This window comes from Ceratotherium simum, chromosome 4 (assembly GCF_057802395.1).
Source record: "Ceratotherium simum simum isolate JZ-2026a chromosome 4, ASM5780239v1, whole genome shotgun sequence".
Classification (NCBI taxonomy): domain Eukaryota; kingdom Metazoa; phylum Chordata; class Mammalia; order Perissodactyla; family Rhinocerotidae; genus Ceratotherium; species Ceratotherium simum.
This window is the reverse complement of record NC_141903.1, coordinates 46,508,830-46,527,571: the sequence shown is the minus strand read 5'-3', so window position 1 is coordinate 46,527,571 and position 18,742 is coordinate 46,508,830. Positions and strand designations below refer to the sequence as shown.

Genomic DNA, 18,742 nt, shown 5'->3' with positions numbered 1-18,742 from the left:
CACCAACACTTTCTACTTTCCATTTTTTAAATTAGAGTCATTAGAATGTCTATGAACTGGAATCTCATTGTGGTTTTGATTTGCATTTCCTTAATTAAGGACCAATGATGTTGAGCATTTATTTTTTTGTAACTAGGAAACATTTCCAATTTTATTCATAAAATTATTAACCAAAATTGTGAAAATAGATTTATAGAGCCACATATCAATAACAAAATGGGAAGGAAATGAAACATTGCAGAGACATCTTGAAAAGTTCTAAAGAAATACACACCAGGTTAAAAATCTACATGATTGCACAATAGGTTATATTCGTTCCTGCATTTTCACAATAAGTTCTTCTTTATATTTGTCTTTCTCGTTTCCAACTTGTCCAGATTTGGCTTTGTGTTCAAGAATTTTTTTCTGGTCTTTGTCCAATTTTAGTCTGGTGATAATCACTCTGCTCTGGTAAATCCTCATGTGGACAGTTGTGCCATTAGCCTTCTCATGCTGCACCTGCTCGATGTAGATGACATATTTCTTTCTGTACATCTGGACTGCCTTGCTGATTTGCTGACCTTGTAGTGTCCTCAAACCACCTGGACCTTGTCATCCTTGTGGATGAGCATGAACAGACATTGTACTTCTGCTGCAGCTCTTTGGGGCAGGGACAGACATGATCTTTCTGTGCACGTGTGAGGGAACACTGAAGTGATGTTTGTAGTTTCTGCTGCCTTCCAAGACCAGGAAGGCATCGAACTTCATGGTGATATCTACTGGGCACTGGGCGGGCCCTTGAACATCTTTTCATGTGCTTGTTGACCATTTGTGTATCTTCTTTGGAGAAATGTTTATTCAAGTCCTTTGCCTATTTTTTAATTGGGTTGTCTTTTTGTTGTTGAGTTGTGAGAGTTCTTTATATATTCCGGATACTAAATCCTTCTCAGACATATGATTCGCAAATATTTTTTCTCATGCTGTAGGTTGTCTTTTCACTTTCTTGTTAATGTCATTTGCTGCACAAAAATTTTTAATTTTGATGAAGTCCAATTCAACTATTTTTTGTTTTGTTGCTCGTGCTTTTAGTATCAAAAAATCCATTGCCAAATTTGAGATCTTGAAGTTTTTTCCCTACTTTCTTCTTTTATAGGTTTTGCTCTTATATTTAGAACCATGTGGAGTTAATTTTTGTTTGTCCAGTGAGATAAGGGTGCAACTTCAGTCTTTTGCGTGTGGTTATCCAGTTGTCCCTGCACCATTTGTTGAGGAGAGTTTCATTTACCTATTAAATGGTCTTGGCACTCTTGTTGAAAATCAATTGGCCATAGATGTTTGGGTTTATTTCTGAACTCTCAATTCTGTTCAATCGGTCTATGTTTCTATCTTTATGCCAGTATGACATTGTTTTGATTACCATAACTTTTTTAGTATGTTTTGAAATTGGGAAGTGTGAGTCCTCCAACTTTGTTCTTCTTTTACAAGATTGTTTTGGCTATTCTGGGTCCTTGACCTTCCATATGAATTTGAGGATAGGCTTTTCCATTTCTGCAAAGAAAGTCATTGTAATTTTAATAAGGACTGCTTTGAATCTGTAGTTTGCTTTGGAGAATATTGCCATCTTAATGTTAAGTTTTGCAATCCATGAACATGGGGTATCTTTCCATTTACATAAGTCTTCTTTAATTTCCTTCAGCAATGTTTTGTAGTTTTCAGTGTATCACTCTTTCACCTCCTTAGTTAAATTTATTCCTTGGTAGTTTAGTCTTTTGGATGCTATTGGGAATGGAACTGTTTTCTTTTTTCCTTTTTGGATTGCTCATTGCTGGTTGTATTAATCATGTCTTTTATTTTCTATATTTCAGATGATTTGACATGTGAGGCCTTGCTGACCCAGGATAGACTGCCCATCCCAGTGCTAGTCAATTCCTAGAGATAGTAAATGACTTCCCTGTGAGCATCAAGCAATCCAAACCCACACACCCACCACCTCCTCTCTTAGGCTCTCAACACTCAGGGTCACTATTCTCCTGCCCTAATCATCCCAAGTCCAGGTACCAGACAACTAGGGACAACCTCTTTGCTCCAGGGTGCACCAAAGTTATTCAAACTAGCCAATCCTAAGCCTGCTTATCCTGACTCACCACTTCCTTTCCACGGAAACTATAATAAATGCTCTTGCCCACATTTTACCCTTGCTTCCTCTACTTCCTGATGACTCCAGTAATTCCCCATGTATCCCCTCCATAGTGTGATCCCCCATGGTGTGGCATGACCCTCCTCATGGGAACTGTGAGTAATGAACTATCTTTTCAAGGGCAATCATCTCCTGATCTGTTGGCTTCACCATACCTGAACAATAATCAAACCTACTTTTTAAAACACCAGTGTATAGCAAAGCAAACACATTTTTGTGTGTTTATCTCATACCCTGGAACTTTACTGAATTCATTTATGAGCTTTAGTAGTTTTTTGTTGATTGTTTGAAATTTTCTATATATAGAATTATGTCATCTTCAAATAGAGATAGTTTTAGTTCTTCATTTCCAATTTAGATGTCTTATTTTTCTTTTTCTTGCCTAATTGCCCTGGGTAAGAGACTTTCAGTACAAGGTTGAAGAGCAGTGGAGAAAACAGGCATACTCATCTTGTTCCTGATCTTAGGGGGAAAGCTTTCCGTCTTTCACCATTGAGTATGACATTGACTGTGGGTTTTTAGTAAATGCCCTTTATCATGTTGAGGAAGTGTTCTTTTTTCCTAGTTTGCTGAGTGTTTTTATCATGTTGAATTTTGTCAATTTTTCTTTTACACTGATTGAAATGATCATGTTGTATTTCTCCTTCACTCTATTTATGTGGTGTATTACATTAGTTGATTTTTTTTTTTTAATGTTGAACCACCTTTGCATCCCTGGGATAAATCCTACTTGGTCGTGGTGTATACCTTTTTTAATATGCCGTTGAATCCAGTTGGCTAGTATTTTGTTGAGGATTTTCACATCTACATTCATAAGGGATATTGGTCTGTAGTTTTCTTGTAGCATTTTTGTCTGTCTTTGGTATTAGGGTAATTTATTAGGAAGTGTTCCCTCTTCTATTTTTTGCATGAGTTTGAGTAGGATTTCTGTTAATTGTTCTTGAAATGTTTGGTGAATTCACCAATGAAGCTATTTGATCCTGACCTGTGTTGGGGTAAGTTTTTGGTTACTGATTCAATCTCTTTACTTGTTGTAGGCCTAATGTTGGCTGCCATTTTGGATTCCTTTCATTGAGGTAGGATGTGCTTTGAGATGGTTGATAAAACATTTCAATAATGTCAATAAGAACCTAGGTTTTTTCTGTTGTCTCCTCTTCATTCTGTGTATGGCTTCATCATACGACTGATTTCCCTGATGTTTGTAGGATGGCTACAGTAGCATTCAGATCTGATAGGTGAGAGAGAGAGTGCTTCTCCAAATCATCAAAGTTCCCCCTGTGCGGTATGACTGGTCCAAATTAGTTCATATCTCCTCATATAATAACTGTTTCCAGAGAAAAGCCAGGCTGTGATTGTTATGATTATCAGACCCCATATCTGGAGGTGGGGTCAAATTTGGGTTTAGGGCATCAAATCCAATGTCCACTACTGAAAGCTTGGGTTCCAACACTTACTTGCTATGTCTTTGGGCAAGTTATACAACCTTATTGAATTTCCTCATCTGCAAAAAGGTGTGAAGATAAAATAAGATAAATATGAAAACAAAAATGTTCTGTACCCAGTAAATGTTAATTGTTACCAATATTATTATTATTCATCTATATACTTTCACATTATATAATAGTTTTTAAATTGTCCACCTTTCTAGGTAAAATGTGAGTTTTCTGATAATATAAACAATGTCACTTTCATTTTTTGTCTCCAAAGTCTTACATATAATAAATGTTCACCATATTTCTTTAACAAATGAGTGAATAAATGAATCTCTGTTAAGTGAATGAATAAAGGCCTGAAAACAATAGAAGGTAGATTTAAAAGAAAGACAACCAAGTGGTGACTGGATGAACTACAGGTCAGGCAGGATATGAGAACAAAATGAGCCAGATTGAAAAAGAATATATTTGAGAGAAAAAAATACCAGACCTACACAGGCCTTTTCCCCGAAGAATAGAGTGGTTGCAGGAAGTGAGCAAACCAAACACAATTGGAGTTTAGGGTAACCAGCTCATAGAGGCTGTGATATCTTCAAATATTTTGTTTTATAATTTGAAAAGTAATAAATCTTTGGATAAAAACCATATGAATGCTTACTGCAATCTAGAGGAAGTAGAAGAAATAATAATAGCTACTGAATACTTGATATGTTCCAGGTGTTGTTCTAAGTTTTTCTCTTGTATAAACTCATATAATCCTCAAAACAAACCCATGAGGTAAGTACTATTCTTTTCATCCAAATTCCCATTTACAGATAGGAAGATCAAGCCCAGAGAGACTGAGTAACTTGCACAAATCATGTAGATAGTAAGTAGCAAACTGAGATTTTACCCAAAGAGTCTGACTCAAGAGTCTTTGTGTTTAGCCATTACACTATACTGTGTAATAAAATAGAATGGTGCTTGGAGAATCTAGACTACATTTCCAAACCATCATGCACCCAAGAGTTAAATGTGTTAGTGCCCGTGAGGAGCACCACAAGCCTCCCAGGTCACTGAGAGCCAAAAGGCATGGCCAGCAGTTCAAGACATATGTGTTCTCTCTGGTACTTCCCAGCGCACTTTCATAATCCCCAGTATAGACCACAATGGCTGTGGAGAGTGCCAACTAAACAAAGATTTGTTAAGGGAATGATTGTGTGGATGGATGGATGGATGGATGGATGGGGGAGTAGATGCTTGCCAGTATATATGATGTTCTCACCTTATTCCCATGGCAGATCAACCTCTTCATGCTTCCCCATTTGGTAAATTGTCTTTAAAAACTTGCTGCATTTTTCAAGATAAGACAGTAAGCTTCGCGACAACACTTGGAATAATACGAAAGAGATACTTAGAGATAATCCATGCCTCAGAGGATACACTGGGAGTAGGAATGAATAGAAGGTTGTGTTTCCCTTTCCAGAGACTTTCAGAATTGTTGCTGAGCTCAAGAGAAACAGCACAATAAGCAGCTTGAATGAAAGGAAAAGCAGTCCAGAGGCTCTCCAAGGGAGTTGAGGGACTAGGGACTGTCAAACTACCACTTTCCTTAAGAGGAATCTACAAACGGTAAAACAAAGACAGTCACCTTTAGACATTTCTTTGGTTACAATGTAGCCTAGATCTGCCTTTGACCAGACTTTAACTTGAAACTCCGACATTTCCTATCAGCTCCATCTACCCTGCTGCTTATATGGTAAACATTCAGGGGAGTTAGAACTCCTACTCTTTCCAGAGAGCTGTAGTCCCCCAAGAGTTAAGTTTCAAGAACCGTAAGTAAACCACAATACAGATTTCAGATTCAGCTGTATAAATAAAGTGCAATCTTGAAACATAATAAAGATGAGTGTTGAGATCGTTGAACTAGAAATCTCTTTGCCTGTTGTAACTATGGGGTTTTCATCTCTTGCCCAGAAAGATCTTTACTATTAAAAATAAATCAAATCAACATTATTTCCTTATCTCTCTATACTAATCATTTCTCATCAATGAGGAATGTTCCAGAAGCCATTTTCATGTTTATTAGATATTGGTGGAAGGCAATTCATTTATAAATTGGGCTTTTAAAAGGAGCTTTACAAAAATCACTGTACTTACATACCCTTACAAGAAAGTGTCTTTAGCTTGCAGTCTCTGAAGGAACAAAATCAAAACTGCTTGAGCAAGTTTCCTGGCTGGAGGAAAAACTAGAGGCTCTGGACCATAAGGAAGACAGCAGGGAACCATATGAAAAAATGGTTCTTGCAAAAGACCAGGTATGTTGTAGAAGAAAAATAATCTTTATTTTAAAAGTTACCTAAATTTATATGAACTGACAATTCTGCAGTCATTTCTGGCTGGGTTGGAAGTTTATATTTAAGTTCAAGATGGTAAATAACAATTTTGTATTTGCTAAATGTAACTGTATTCCCTGATAAATATTCACATACAAAAATGAATTTTGTTAGTAATATTTTTAAAGTTTGATATGTATCCTTTTGAACCATATTAGCTGAATATTCTACGTATTTTTTAAGTGGTATTGATTATACAAATATTTCTTAGTTTTCAAGGTTGAACTTAAAGAATAGTTTCTTTCTCTGTAATAAAACAACTGGATCAGAAAATTTGTCATATGCTTTTAATCAATTACTTTGTAAGAAGTTATTAATCTCTGAATCTTTGGACATTTATATATGTGTCATTATATAAATTTATCTCTTATTCAACCCAAATGGGTTTGTATCTGCTTTTGGAATATACACATATATTTGGAATATATATACATATCTTCACATAAAGACATATCCATATATTCCAAAGGCAGATACAAACCCATACATAAGTATACACAATATAAGGTGGGTTAGCATTACCTGCAGTACATCAAACAAACATTTTTCCCAATCATTTCCTAATTCTTGACATATTTGTGTATTTTGTCATTGTTCTCTTCGATAGAATGGAGGAGAGAGAGGGATGGGAGTGATAATTTGTTTAATGATGATTTTCAAACTGTCTAGCTGAGATACTGCCGCCATTCACAAAATTTGAGAACTGGTACATATTTATATCTGAAATACTTTGAATATGTAAAAGGAAGAATTATGCACTTTGTTTCTAAATTTTTCTCCTTTTCAGTGCATTGAGAAATTACAAGCTGAAGTGAAAGCTTCCCAGGAGCAACTTACAGCCCACGTAAGTGCTTTTCTCTGTTTTTAGTCCCTTCATTTATATCATTATCCCGGAAATGAACAGATATTTTTCAGAAGTTATAACTGCGGTCTTTCTGCTGCAAACCAAGTCACAAGGCTAAGAATCAGTATTTTTGCTGCCTCTACAGGCTTGCTTTCCATAAATAGAATTCGGATTTATGTTGATGAACAAAACTGAACTCTTACATATAAAACCAGATGGTCTAATCAGGTACCATCAAGATAACAGAACCAGAAACTAAGGGTGGAAAGACAAGGAAGCCAGGCTCGTTCAGTGAGTGAATAGAAATGGAAATTATAGACACATTGAATATAGACCTAGAGCAGTGCTTCTTAAACTTTAGTATATCAAGAATTATCTGGAAAACTTTTAAGAACAAATCACCTGGAGATTCTGCTACCTGTATGCCTAGGATGGGACCTGAGAATTTGCACTTCCAGGTGATGCTAGATTCAGGTGATGCTGATGCTGCCAGTCTTTGGACCATATTTTGAGCAGCACTGTTTTATATATATTCATTCTGCCCCAGCCTTGTGAGTTTTAGGCAAGTGACCGTATAAACAAATCAAATACAGAATTGTCCATTTCTGCTGCAAGTACTCCCTTGAATTTCTGGGGTAAATTTAATTTATACATTAGCTTATCTTGGCTCAGAGAACAACTAATGAGCATCTCCTGCCTCAGTACCTTTGTGCATTCAGGCGCATAAACCAGTCGTTGCCCTGCCAACTGCCGCTTCCCAAAGCTCGGAACCACCCTGATGCCATAAGCATTTCCTCAAAGACTTGCTCACCATTCTTTTAGTGATCTCCTCCGTCTACATCCTGGGTGCTGTGGGATGACATCTTTATTAAGAACACTGGACAGTCATGTTAAATGGCCAATCTGAACAACAACAGACTCCCCGGATGAATCTGAGACTCGAGAGGTTGCAGTCCAGAAGTTGTGCAGAAAAGACTCTGCAAAATAATAAATTCTGGTCACCATCCTTTTGGGGTTTGAAATGAGCTGTCTGGATAAAATCATGGTAATTGCCCCATTTTTGTCCTGGGGTAGAGAAAAGCTAATCTGCTGCGGCAGTCAGCAGCGCTTTAAACTCTAAATTCAGAATCTTTTTGGGCATTGAATGCTCAATTGACCAATACTGAAAATGACTAAGGCCTGCATTTGGGACATATTCAGACACAGGTATATCTCATTAGCCCAGTATTCTGTCTCCCCTGGCCTGTCCCTGAGGGTGCCAGATAATGACTATTGTCAGAGGATGTCTCCTCCTGCCAGATTGATACGTACAGCCATACGCCAGGGGATTTTTAGCTCAGAATTTTTTAAGGAGAGCAGATTATTCACTAAGGTTCTGATATTAGCTTCCAGCAACTCTTCATGAAAAACTGATGAAGAAACATAGTCACAGGTGCCTTAGGGAAATTCCTGTGTTATCTTCTTCCATTGCCTCGCTTTTGTGGATTGTGGTATCTTCTTCCATTGCCTTGCTTTTGTGGATTCTATTCTTGTACCATGCTGTTCCTGTCCCAGGCTTGTCTGAACTGGGATTTCTTCCTTGTATTGGGATATTGATGGTACTGATACCAATGACTGAGATTTCTCATATGTAATTGTTCAATGTTCAGATTTTAATATAGCAGTGTAATCATCAAAGTTTTGCTTCAACTCATCAAGGATATTTAAATGAAAATAATATTAACAATAGTGTTTATTGAGAGTGAATTACTTGTCTACTATGTGGTAGGTGCTTCATATATTATCTATTTTAAATCTCAGTATAACCCATCTAGGTGGGCATTATTTTTCAGATAAGAAACCTGAGTCTTAGAGATTAGATCACTTGTCACACATGTTGGTTCTGAAACCCATGCTTTTGCCAGCACAATTTGCTGCCTCTCCAAATTATGTTCTCCATGTGCCACTTGAGGTGTCAAACGGTGTTTATAAAGGTTCTGTCTCCAACCTCCTTTCTCTATTCACTCTTAGTGATTCATCATCAGCTCATAATGCTTCAACTCTCACTTCCATGCAAATAAACAACCCCCTCCACCCCCACCAAGTTCTTCCTATCTTAATTATCCCCTGATTACAACTCCCTAGTGCTGTAATGAGCATTTCTTTTTTTTTTTTTTTTATTTGTGAGGAGATCAGCCCTGTGCTAACATCTGCCAATCCTCCCCTTTTTTTGCTGAGGAAGACTGGCCCTGGGCTAACATCCACGCCCATCTTCCTCCACTTTATATGGGACGCCGCCACAGCGTGGCTTGGCAAGCAGTGAGTCAGTGCGCACCTGGGATCCAAACCCGTGAAGCCCAGGCCGCTGCAGTGGAGCACCCGCACTTAACTGCTTGCGCCACCGGGCCAGCCCCTGTAATGAGCATTTCTTAAAACATTGTTCCTGGAGAAAACATTCCAAATGATGTTAATATGTATTCTGAAAAAAAAAAAAAAAAAAATGGGAGGAGCATTGGAGATAAGTTAAATGGGTTTATTTGCTGCAAGACTTATCAGTATATAATCAATCACCAAGAAAGGGTCATAGTATGTCATTTTCAATGGTGTTTGACCGTGAATGGTGTTTTAAGCACACAAGTTTGGAGACTGCTGCCATGTTGCATCAAACTGAAGCACTCTGCTTGCTAAATGTGTCTTGATTGCCTTGCTGACACCCCAGGCTCAGCATATACAAAGTCAAATTTATCATCTTCTATTCCTATCTCTTAAATAGGCCCCTCTGTTTGTATTCTCCAGCCACAGTGAATAATATCACGCTGCTGTAATTTATTCTAGATCCAACTACAAAGCAGTATTAAAGTCCTACCTCTGTCTGCTTCCATCCCCCATTTGGTTAGTTGTCAGGCTCTTAGTCTGTTTCTACAAGTTATTTCACTTCCGTGTCTTCTATTCTGTTATGCTGCCACTTCCAGGAAGTTTTCCCTGACCGTCAAACAAGAAGTACTCTCTCCTTCCTTGATACTTGCATAGCACTTCTCTGCACCTCTCTTCTGTCATTTGTCACACTGTGACCCACAATAGAATTATTTGATGTGGCATAGCTCTTCCCAAGACTGTGAGCTCCTGGAGAATAGGGAGCAAGTCTGTTTATCTTTATGCCTCTCGCAGTGTCTGGCTCAATGCCTTGTTCAGATTTCATCAAAATGAATTTTTAAAATGGCTAAATTAAAAACAAAGTTCTTTTGGTATTTATAGGAGCCCACTTTAACTCTTTTGGAGAATTACTTTATGAAATTTTATGCCTTAAAAATGCCAGTTACATAAGGCATTACTTTAATCTGAAATGGATACTTTCAAGGTGTTAACATGGAAGGGACAAAAGGTAATGATCTCTTAGAATGGAAATAGAAGGAAAAAATAGCAGAGAAATAAAATACCATTGTGGGAAACTCCTATTTCAAAAGAAGTAAGAAGAACATCTAAAGGAAACAATGGTCTTAACATGAAAATTAACAACCTAGCATCTTGGCTTCCTTTTATTCCGAGTTCACTCATCTAGAACCCAATAGTTAAATTACATTATTGTATAATTAAATTGATGACTGTGAAATGGAGAGAAGATGCAGGCCTAAACATTTCAGAGTGAGTTGTCATTGTTAATATTTTGAAGATTAAAATCTCATCCCATTAACTTTGCCTAGTCACAGCTTATACTTTTAAAAGATTACCGAGTTGTTTCCCAAAGCACATGTGGGTGTCTACTCTGAGCCACCCACAGGGCTAACCTGCCCTGGGCATTTTTATCACTCCTTTCCACAAAATTACTTATCTGCTTAGAGACCTACATGGGATTAAATGAATATTTGAAGTGAATGTTTATATTCACTCAACATAATTGTTCATGTTAGGGCAATTTGAGTCAGAACTAGGTATCTTAAGGAAAAAAATCCTTTTAAAATTAAAACTTTCCAAATTGTTGAATGCATAGCTTGCCTATTTTTAGTATTTGTGGGCAGGGGGTGGAATGAGTACTCAGCCCTGTCATTCCATCATTGATGATCTGATTATCTGCAGTAGTCCAGAGGTTTATCTCCTCTCCTCACCTCCATCCCGATGGCCAGCCCATCTCTTGATCTGGCTACCCCCAAGACCTGACCAGGGCCAAAAGTTCTCTAATATTCAATGGGATTATTTCAAAAAGAGAAATCTGGGTAACTAGACGGTAGACACTCAAGTGTTATGTTATTGTCTATGCTGTCCTGTATGCTTGAAATATTTTATAATAAACTAATAAGTTAAAAATATCCAGAAGAAGGAACTCTTCCAATGAATTGTACAGTGTGCTTCAAGCTGTAGGATAGACGAGTACGTCTCTGACATCAGAATCTCCTGACCTACGGTTCCTGAGGACATACTTGCACCTGGAAGCAATGGTCTTGCAGCTCAGGGTCCGAAACATATGGCATGAAGGGGCCACTGTGGGTACCCATGACAAAGTTTTCCCAAAGAGTTGGTTTAACTTTTTCCTTTCCTTCTCTAAAGAGGCTACTAACTGCCATTTTACTTTCTAAGAATCTGTAAGAGCCCCCAAGTTAGATCAAGTGCAGACTCATCTGCCCTAGAATTCCAGGCCCTCCTTTTCCTCCTGTGATAGAGGACATCGGCTGTTTTTGTTGTTGTTGCTGTTTTTTTGGCTGCCTAAGCATCCATTATCACATCTTTGGCAACAGTATCTTGATATATTTTTTAATTGCTTCTTTCCCATCATGCACAGTCTTGGAGGGCCTATAATTCAAAGTACCCTATCAGCTACTAGGTGGGGAGTGAGCATTTGCCCTAAGCCAAATGGACTCTGAATATTAATTCAGGTGAGGCAAGAGAGGAAAAACATTTGGAACTAATATACCCTACCAGTGATGCCCAAGCATCATGGCATCTTATGCTGCCAGGACCAGAACTGCTCTAGTTCCCTTCTATTTCTGAATCTGATTCCTGTCCATTTTAGGAACCACCCAATAACCCTAATTAGCTTGAAGAAAATTCCCTTTTTCTTTAAGCTTATCAGAGTCAGACTCGGTTGTTAACAGCTGAAATCTGTAATTTTTATACTATCCAAGTAGTTCTCAAAGTGTGGCCCCTGGACCAGAAGTATTAGGGTCACCTGGGGCTTGTTTGAAATGCAAATATTGAGGCCTGATCTCATACCTCCTGAATCAGAAACTCTGGGAGTAGGATCCAGCAATATGTGTTTTTAAAGTCCTCCGTGTCATTTTGATGATGGCTAATGTCTGAGAAGCACTGCACTGTCTGATAAAATCCCTACCACTTTCAGCCTAGACCCTCTGTTCTCACCAGAATCATTACCCTTGACCATCATCTCGCTCTTGGGGGCCAGCCTCTCTGTCCTCATGCTCCTGCCTCTGGAAAACATCCCCAGGCCTGATTCTTAGTACAACAAGCTGGGATCAGAGCCAACAAGATTTGTTTGTTCAACTGATGAGCAAAACGGGAATGATCTTCCTGCTCTTTCCTCTCTCAGTCCCACACTTCCATGTGCTCTAGAAGTATCACTTCATTCCTGAAGCTTGTCGTGACTAATTCTAAGGTAAAGTGACAGTAATTAATAACACATTAGAGTCATATAAAATTTACAGTTTCCTAAATGCTCCCACCCACCTTATGTCATTTATTTTTCACAAAAGTCCTGTGAGGCAGGTATTACTCCTCCTCTATCAGATGAAGAAAGTGAGAGTAAGACAGTAAGAACTCTGCTCAAAGCAAACAGCTAGTATGTAGCAAAGCAAAGACTCAGATGTAGATTTTCTGACTCAAGGGCCCTTATTTCATAAGCTTGATTTCACTTTTAGTTCAGAATTTTTGCCGAATATGTATGTCAACACACATGCTGTTTGTGTCAATAAATTAATTTTTATGATCCTTTAACTTTATTGTAATCTACAGATCTCATGATAGAGTTAATCAGCCTGGGAGACTTTGGTGGGAGGATCTAATAGAGCCCTACCTGGAGCCAATGAGGAATGGGAAAATTCTTTCCATGTGGGCCATTCTTTTAGAGCCTGACATGTTAATCTAAATGAAAAATTCCTCAATGATTATTTATGAGCAGAACCCGATGGTACTAAATGGCTGCATGTGGGATAAATCTCAGAAATCTTTTTATTGCATGAATTGATTACATTATAGTTAACCCCTCTCTGTATCCCACCTTCTTTGGTTGTAGACTAGATGACTATTTGACCCTTCATTTTAACTCTTATGTGGTTATTCTGTGGCTCATGTTCTACATGCTTTATTTGGATAGGCTAAAATTCATGGAACAACAACAGAGGCTTTCAAATCCCATTGGTCAGTATTGCCGCCAAACTTCTCCATGAGCTTGGAAAGGGAGAGGGTCTGAGCTCTCACTTCACACCAGCAGGTTGCTCATAACCTAGAGTCAGTACTCGCTGAACTGTGGGCCATTAAACAGATGCTGCCTAGTAGGACATGGTTAAATACCTAATCTCTAGCACATTGATGAGGCAATATTCAAAATAAAACTTTTGAGCTCTACCAGGATCTTATTTAACTAAACTTATTATCTTTTTTTTGGCCTAAAAAACACAAGGCACAATAAATTGCTGTGGGAGCCACTAATCCTAGGTGGAGGATCTACTAGGGAAGGCAGATTGGAGGGCAGAGACCTAGGGCCGAGTTTGGTCAGTCACATCATGCAAGCCTGGACCCCCAGGAGGCTCATTTTCCCTTCCCTGACTAGATCTGAGTCCTGTTTCTTCATTTTCTATAGATGATTCATAAGTTTAAGCTGAACAAGCACCCAAGACAATTCCTGCCACCCCAGCTACTCTAGAACCATTGCATGTGTCTGATCTTTGTTTACACATGGTGTCATCTTTTCACTTTTTTGATAAATAACTATTAGCTAACTCTGCATTGCTTCAAACAATTATTTCAGTTTCTTACTTGATAAGCTTGGACTTCTACAGATTCTCAATAAGTATTTGTTGAATGAATGAATGAATGAGTCAATCAATAAGTAAGTGGATGAATGAAGGTGGGCCGCCTTTCAAGTCAAGAAGTATCACTTCAGGCCCCACAATGTCCAAAAATGGATGTCAGTTCTAGCCCCAGTCCAGCTGACCATTTCTGCCAGAGAGGGCTGTGCTTAACTGCACTCCAGGGACTAACCAGTAGTGTCATCTTGGGCTCAATAGTTAGCTTTAAAAACCTTGGATGAAAGGAAGCATATCACAGAGGAGTGCCTGAAATATAGTCCACCTTTTCTTTCAGATAGATACCCTAAAATCCTTCCTGAATTTAGTGAGGTCAGCAGAGAGCCACATTCCTAGACTGCATTAAGTTGCCCTAGAATTGCTTTTATTGAATGTAGGGCAGGTGGTTTGGCATGAGGCTAATGATTTAGTTTGGGAAGATTTTATAAGAAAGTATCCTATTAAGCTTATTACTGTGTTTCCTGTCAGCTTTTTATTGAGGACATTTATTATTATGTTGTAGAGTATACCTTTCTGCACCAGGAATATTGGCACTTCCACTGAGCACTGGGCTTGCTTTCACTCTGTGTTTCTATAAGAGGTTATTCTGACTACCAGGAAGGCTAGTGCCGAGTTCTCTGTGCCTCACCTCCAACAAGTGATCATGTAGGATGTCAGGGCATGAATTGTGTGAACCAACCTTCCCAATTGCTTCCCTACCCTTGAATTCCCTTTGCCATATCTTTCAAGTTCTTATTTTAGTGGCTTCTAACTCAATATATTTACCTTTTCAAGCTATGCTAAATTCTTTCTGAAATGTGTCAATACAAAATTAAATCAATGAATCATAACGGGAGTAATCAGACTGATTCCATAAAGGCTTTGAGCAGTTCTTAGAGAGTTGGTTCCACGGACTATAGATTCAGGTATGTAGGTCTCTTACCTAAATCTCTCAGGGGCTGCTCATTGACTATAAGAGAGTAAAGAACTGTCATGGCAAGTAAGGACCTTGACCAGGTCCCTACTACTTTTCCTTTGACAATTTCTTGTCCTGATATTGTCCCCCATCTCCTACCACCAGTTGACATTGAACGATGGCACTGATTTGGGGATTCGGGATTCACTAAGGATTCCTCTTGGTTCAGGCCTCCATCCCTCTGCAAGGTGGGCCCTTATCCCTACTTCACCCCCTACATGCCTTTCAACACCTTGTGCACATGTCCCCCCAGGTGGCAAGCCTCTCCTGACTCTTGAGGCAGAAACTCTCCCTTCCTCTAGTGAATATTCTATGGATTTTCCTTTAGCCTTTATTTTACTCCATTAGTTGAGTTCTCATGTTCTGGGACTTGGCTTTATTCACACATAGCTCTTGACACAAAGTAGGCGTTTAATAGATGCCTTGTTGAGTGAATACACAAGTAAATGAGAGAATGTATCCAAGTGTATATGCTAGCTGCTATTTAACGCTAATTTTAAAAAATAAAACAACAACAAATTAAGCATGTCCCTCTAGTTAATAGCAAATCACGCAGAAAAAATACCAAGAAATTATTTATTTATAATTTTATCCTATTTTCAGAAAGGAAGAAACAAAATCAAATAAAAATTTGTACCTTAAATAGATATAGCCTGGTATTTTATGAATATTAAACTTCATCTGTTCTCTTGATATAATTTTATACCTTTATTAAACATTAACTATAATATTTAATTTAACCATACTTATTTATTTATACTCTAATTTGACAACGAATTTGAAGTGGCCTATAATAAATGGATGTATGAAATAGATGAATTTTTAAAAGTACATAACCATAATTGAGAACACATATATTGAAATAAAGTAGCAATAAAAGGAGAAAAAATAGAATATGCATGTTTAAGTCATAACTTCCCATAGAGTATAGTTGAAACAGAAATATAGCTTTGATCTTCCTAACAGCCAAAAGTAAAATGGGGAAAATGATCAGATAAATAGTTCTTATCATATTAGGGGGAGGGGATGTTACTAATTATTTTCTAACAAGTTAATTCTGAAGTGAGATTTTATGCTGGATTTCATATAGGGAATATTGAGAGATATAGTGGGAGGAAAAAAACCCACCAAAAATATCAGATCAGCAAAAGCAGTAATGGATTTTATATGGCTGTTTCTGTAATTTCCAACAAAAGAAGCCAAGGTCATAACATGTAAATAGTTAAAGGAGTCTTTCCTCATTGTAATTATGGTCTAGTTGGTATTGCAGATTTTTTTAATCCCCAGCTATTTATGATAATCCAGCAGGCAAATTCAACTGCATTCAAAGGCCAAGTAAGGAGGGAGGATGGCCAGAACAAGTCAGGTGGGTCTGGAGAGTATATGACTTACATAAAAGGGAGAATAAAGCTCAAGTTGGCTAGATTCTCCAATTTTTCAGAAAATTAAAATCTAAATTTTGTGTGAAATCTCCTCATTTCTAAATGCTGGCAACTAATTCAAATAAAATAGAATGCTCTGTGTAGCAAACAAAACATATTTATAGGTAGTCTAAATATGAACTTTACCCAGGATTTTGAATTCAGACTGCTATTGTCTTACATCTTATCTACACTTTGCAAGACGTTCTTTACAAAGAACATAAATGTGTGGTGCTTGTAGGTAACAGGAGTTTGTTATTGTGATTGTTGTTTCAGCCACTCTAATTTTGTTAGTAAGGATAGTGCTAGCTGTTGTAACAAATAGACCCCAGAATTTCAGTGGCTTAACACAATAGAAATTTATTTCTTGCTCATTCAAATAACAGTCTATTGTGAGTGTTCTTACTGGTGGACAGGCTCTGCTCATTCATTGTTATTTTGTGTCATTCAGTGATAAAGACTGAAGGAGCCTCTGTCACCTTCAACATGTAGATTCCCAGGTTACTTTGGGAACATGTCTATTCCAGTTGGCCAGAGGCAAAGAGATTATGGAGGTGTGTGCTTGGGAGGTTTATAATGGGCTAGATCTGGAAGTGGTGCACCTCACTTCTGCTCATGTTCTGTTGGCTAGAACTCAGTCATGAGGCCACATTAATTGTGAGGAAAGCCTGGAAAGTAGCCTAGCTGTGTACCCAAGGAGAAGAGGGGAGCATGGATTTTGATGAGTGGCTATCTGATTCTGCCACACCAACATTTAAGTCATTCATCTTATCTACAAGTATTCACAATTTGACTCCAGAGTAAAGGACATTAGAAATTGGTTTATTATTATTATTGAACCAAGTAAAACTTGATATTAAAATTTATTCAATAAATACCAGACAATCAAAAGGTATGAGAGAGAATGTACAATATCCTTCCATGTCTTGCTCCATGATATTCAATGGACAAAAATGTCACATTCTTCTTTTTTTAAAAAAATAAAATAAAATTTGACTCAGGCCCCTTTTGTCATTTTTAGCAGGAAATTTGGTCTCAGTCATTTGGTAGGAAGAGTGGTCCTCTCTCCTCCCTGGGGTTTACACAGGTACCCCATGGATTTTGCTATCCAAAAGTTGGGGGGCATTATTTTCTAGTCAATTGTGGCTGCCATTCCCACTGCTCCATGCCCATGCCTATGGGCCCATTCAAAGACCTGTGGCTCCTTTTGTTCAGTGCTGAGTTTTAACAGATTTGTGGAAGCTCCTGGTCTATATATAGCACTTGGTGTCCAGCCTACCTTGGCACACCTGCCTGTCTGAGGCTGTATTACCCGAAGAAGCTGGGTAGAAGGGAACATATTTTCTGCCGTCTGAAGGACCCCCAATACTTTATTCTCTCTGTTTTGGGTGAACTAACTTCCTCCCCTTAGGTTTGTTTACTTTCATTTCCTTCTCAAAACACCAGATTCCATCTCCTCACTACTTGAGGTATTATTAGGTTCTTTTATTAATGAGACCAGGCCTCTCATCAAAAGGCTTTCCAGATGCTCAAAACTCCATCAGCAAATGTTAATTTCCTCTCCTTGCACTGGAGTCAGGGTTGGTGTCCGTGTTGGAGATTCCTCTTCATGAAATTGATGTTTCCAGGTTGGATTTATTTGAAACTTAAGGGATTTTGTAAAGAGTTGTGAGAAATGTATGCTTAGATAGCTGAGCAGAAATGTAGTGTATTTTGTAGTTTTTTTGTTGCTAAATGTGAAGAAATATTGAAACGATTAAAGTAAAATCTGAACTGCTAACTTTAGTATGAGCTTTGAAATTGATTTTGACTATTCATTCACATGCTTGATAGCTTCTAATCCCCAGTGATCAGTCTATCATCATTACTAGGTTTACCAGGTGTTAACATCCGTAAGAGGAAATGTGGGCTCTTACACCAGTATCATGAGGTCTGATAGAGTCATTGTCAAGGTCTGAGAAGGAAAGAGAGGCAGTATAAACGCCTGTCCTTCCCCTCCTCAACCTCTGCTTCACACTACCCACACATACCACACACACCCCTCCCTACCCCAGGAAACTGGGTAAATTGACTAAATATTTAAGAAATGCTTGAGCATCAGCTGCTTGTATAAGACATTTTTCCCCCTAAACATTCAAGACACACTGCTGGGGTACAGCCCCGCTCTCCTAGCTTACTAGTTGTGTGACCTTGGGTAGGTTGCTTCATCTCCCGGAGGCTCAACTCCCACAACTGCAAAATGAGGATAATAAATGTATCTAGCTCACAGGGTTGTCATGAGGATTAAATGAGTTAATATAAAATTCTTAGATCAGTAAGATTTTACTGATTTTACCTGCCACACAGTAAATCTTATATAAATGCTTGCTAACTAATAAAACAAAACAAAAAATAAAACAACAACAAAGACACAGCAGACACTCCTATGGCTTGTTCAGTGCTAAGCTTGAACAGCATCTTTGGTAAGAGAATGCTCTGAAAATTCAGTAGCATGATTATCTGTAAAATGGGATAATTATAGAACC

At 38.1% G+C, this 18,742-nt stretch overlaps 1 protein-coding gene and 1 pseudogene across 1 annotated transcript in view; one reads left to right on the top strand and one right to left on the bottom strand.

The window, feature by feature from the left end:
- Positions 1-18,742, top strand: part of CCDC192 (coiled-coil domain containing 192) — a 158,992-nt gene that overhangs the window by 22,352 nt on the left and 117,898 nt on the right. The window contains exons 3-4 of the mRNA XM_087430270.1: positions 5,775-5,906; positions 6,772-6,828. Coding sequence (XP_087286396.1) covers positions 5,775-5,906; positions 6,772-6,828 — 189 coding nt within the window. The remainder of the gene's footprint in view (positions 1-5,774; positions 5,907-6,771; positions 6,829-18,742) is intronic.
- Positions 204-3,687, bottom strand: LOC147917280 (large ribosomal subunit protein uL24 pseudogene; annotated as a pseudogene).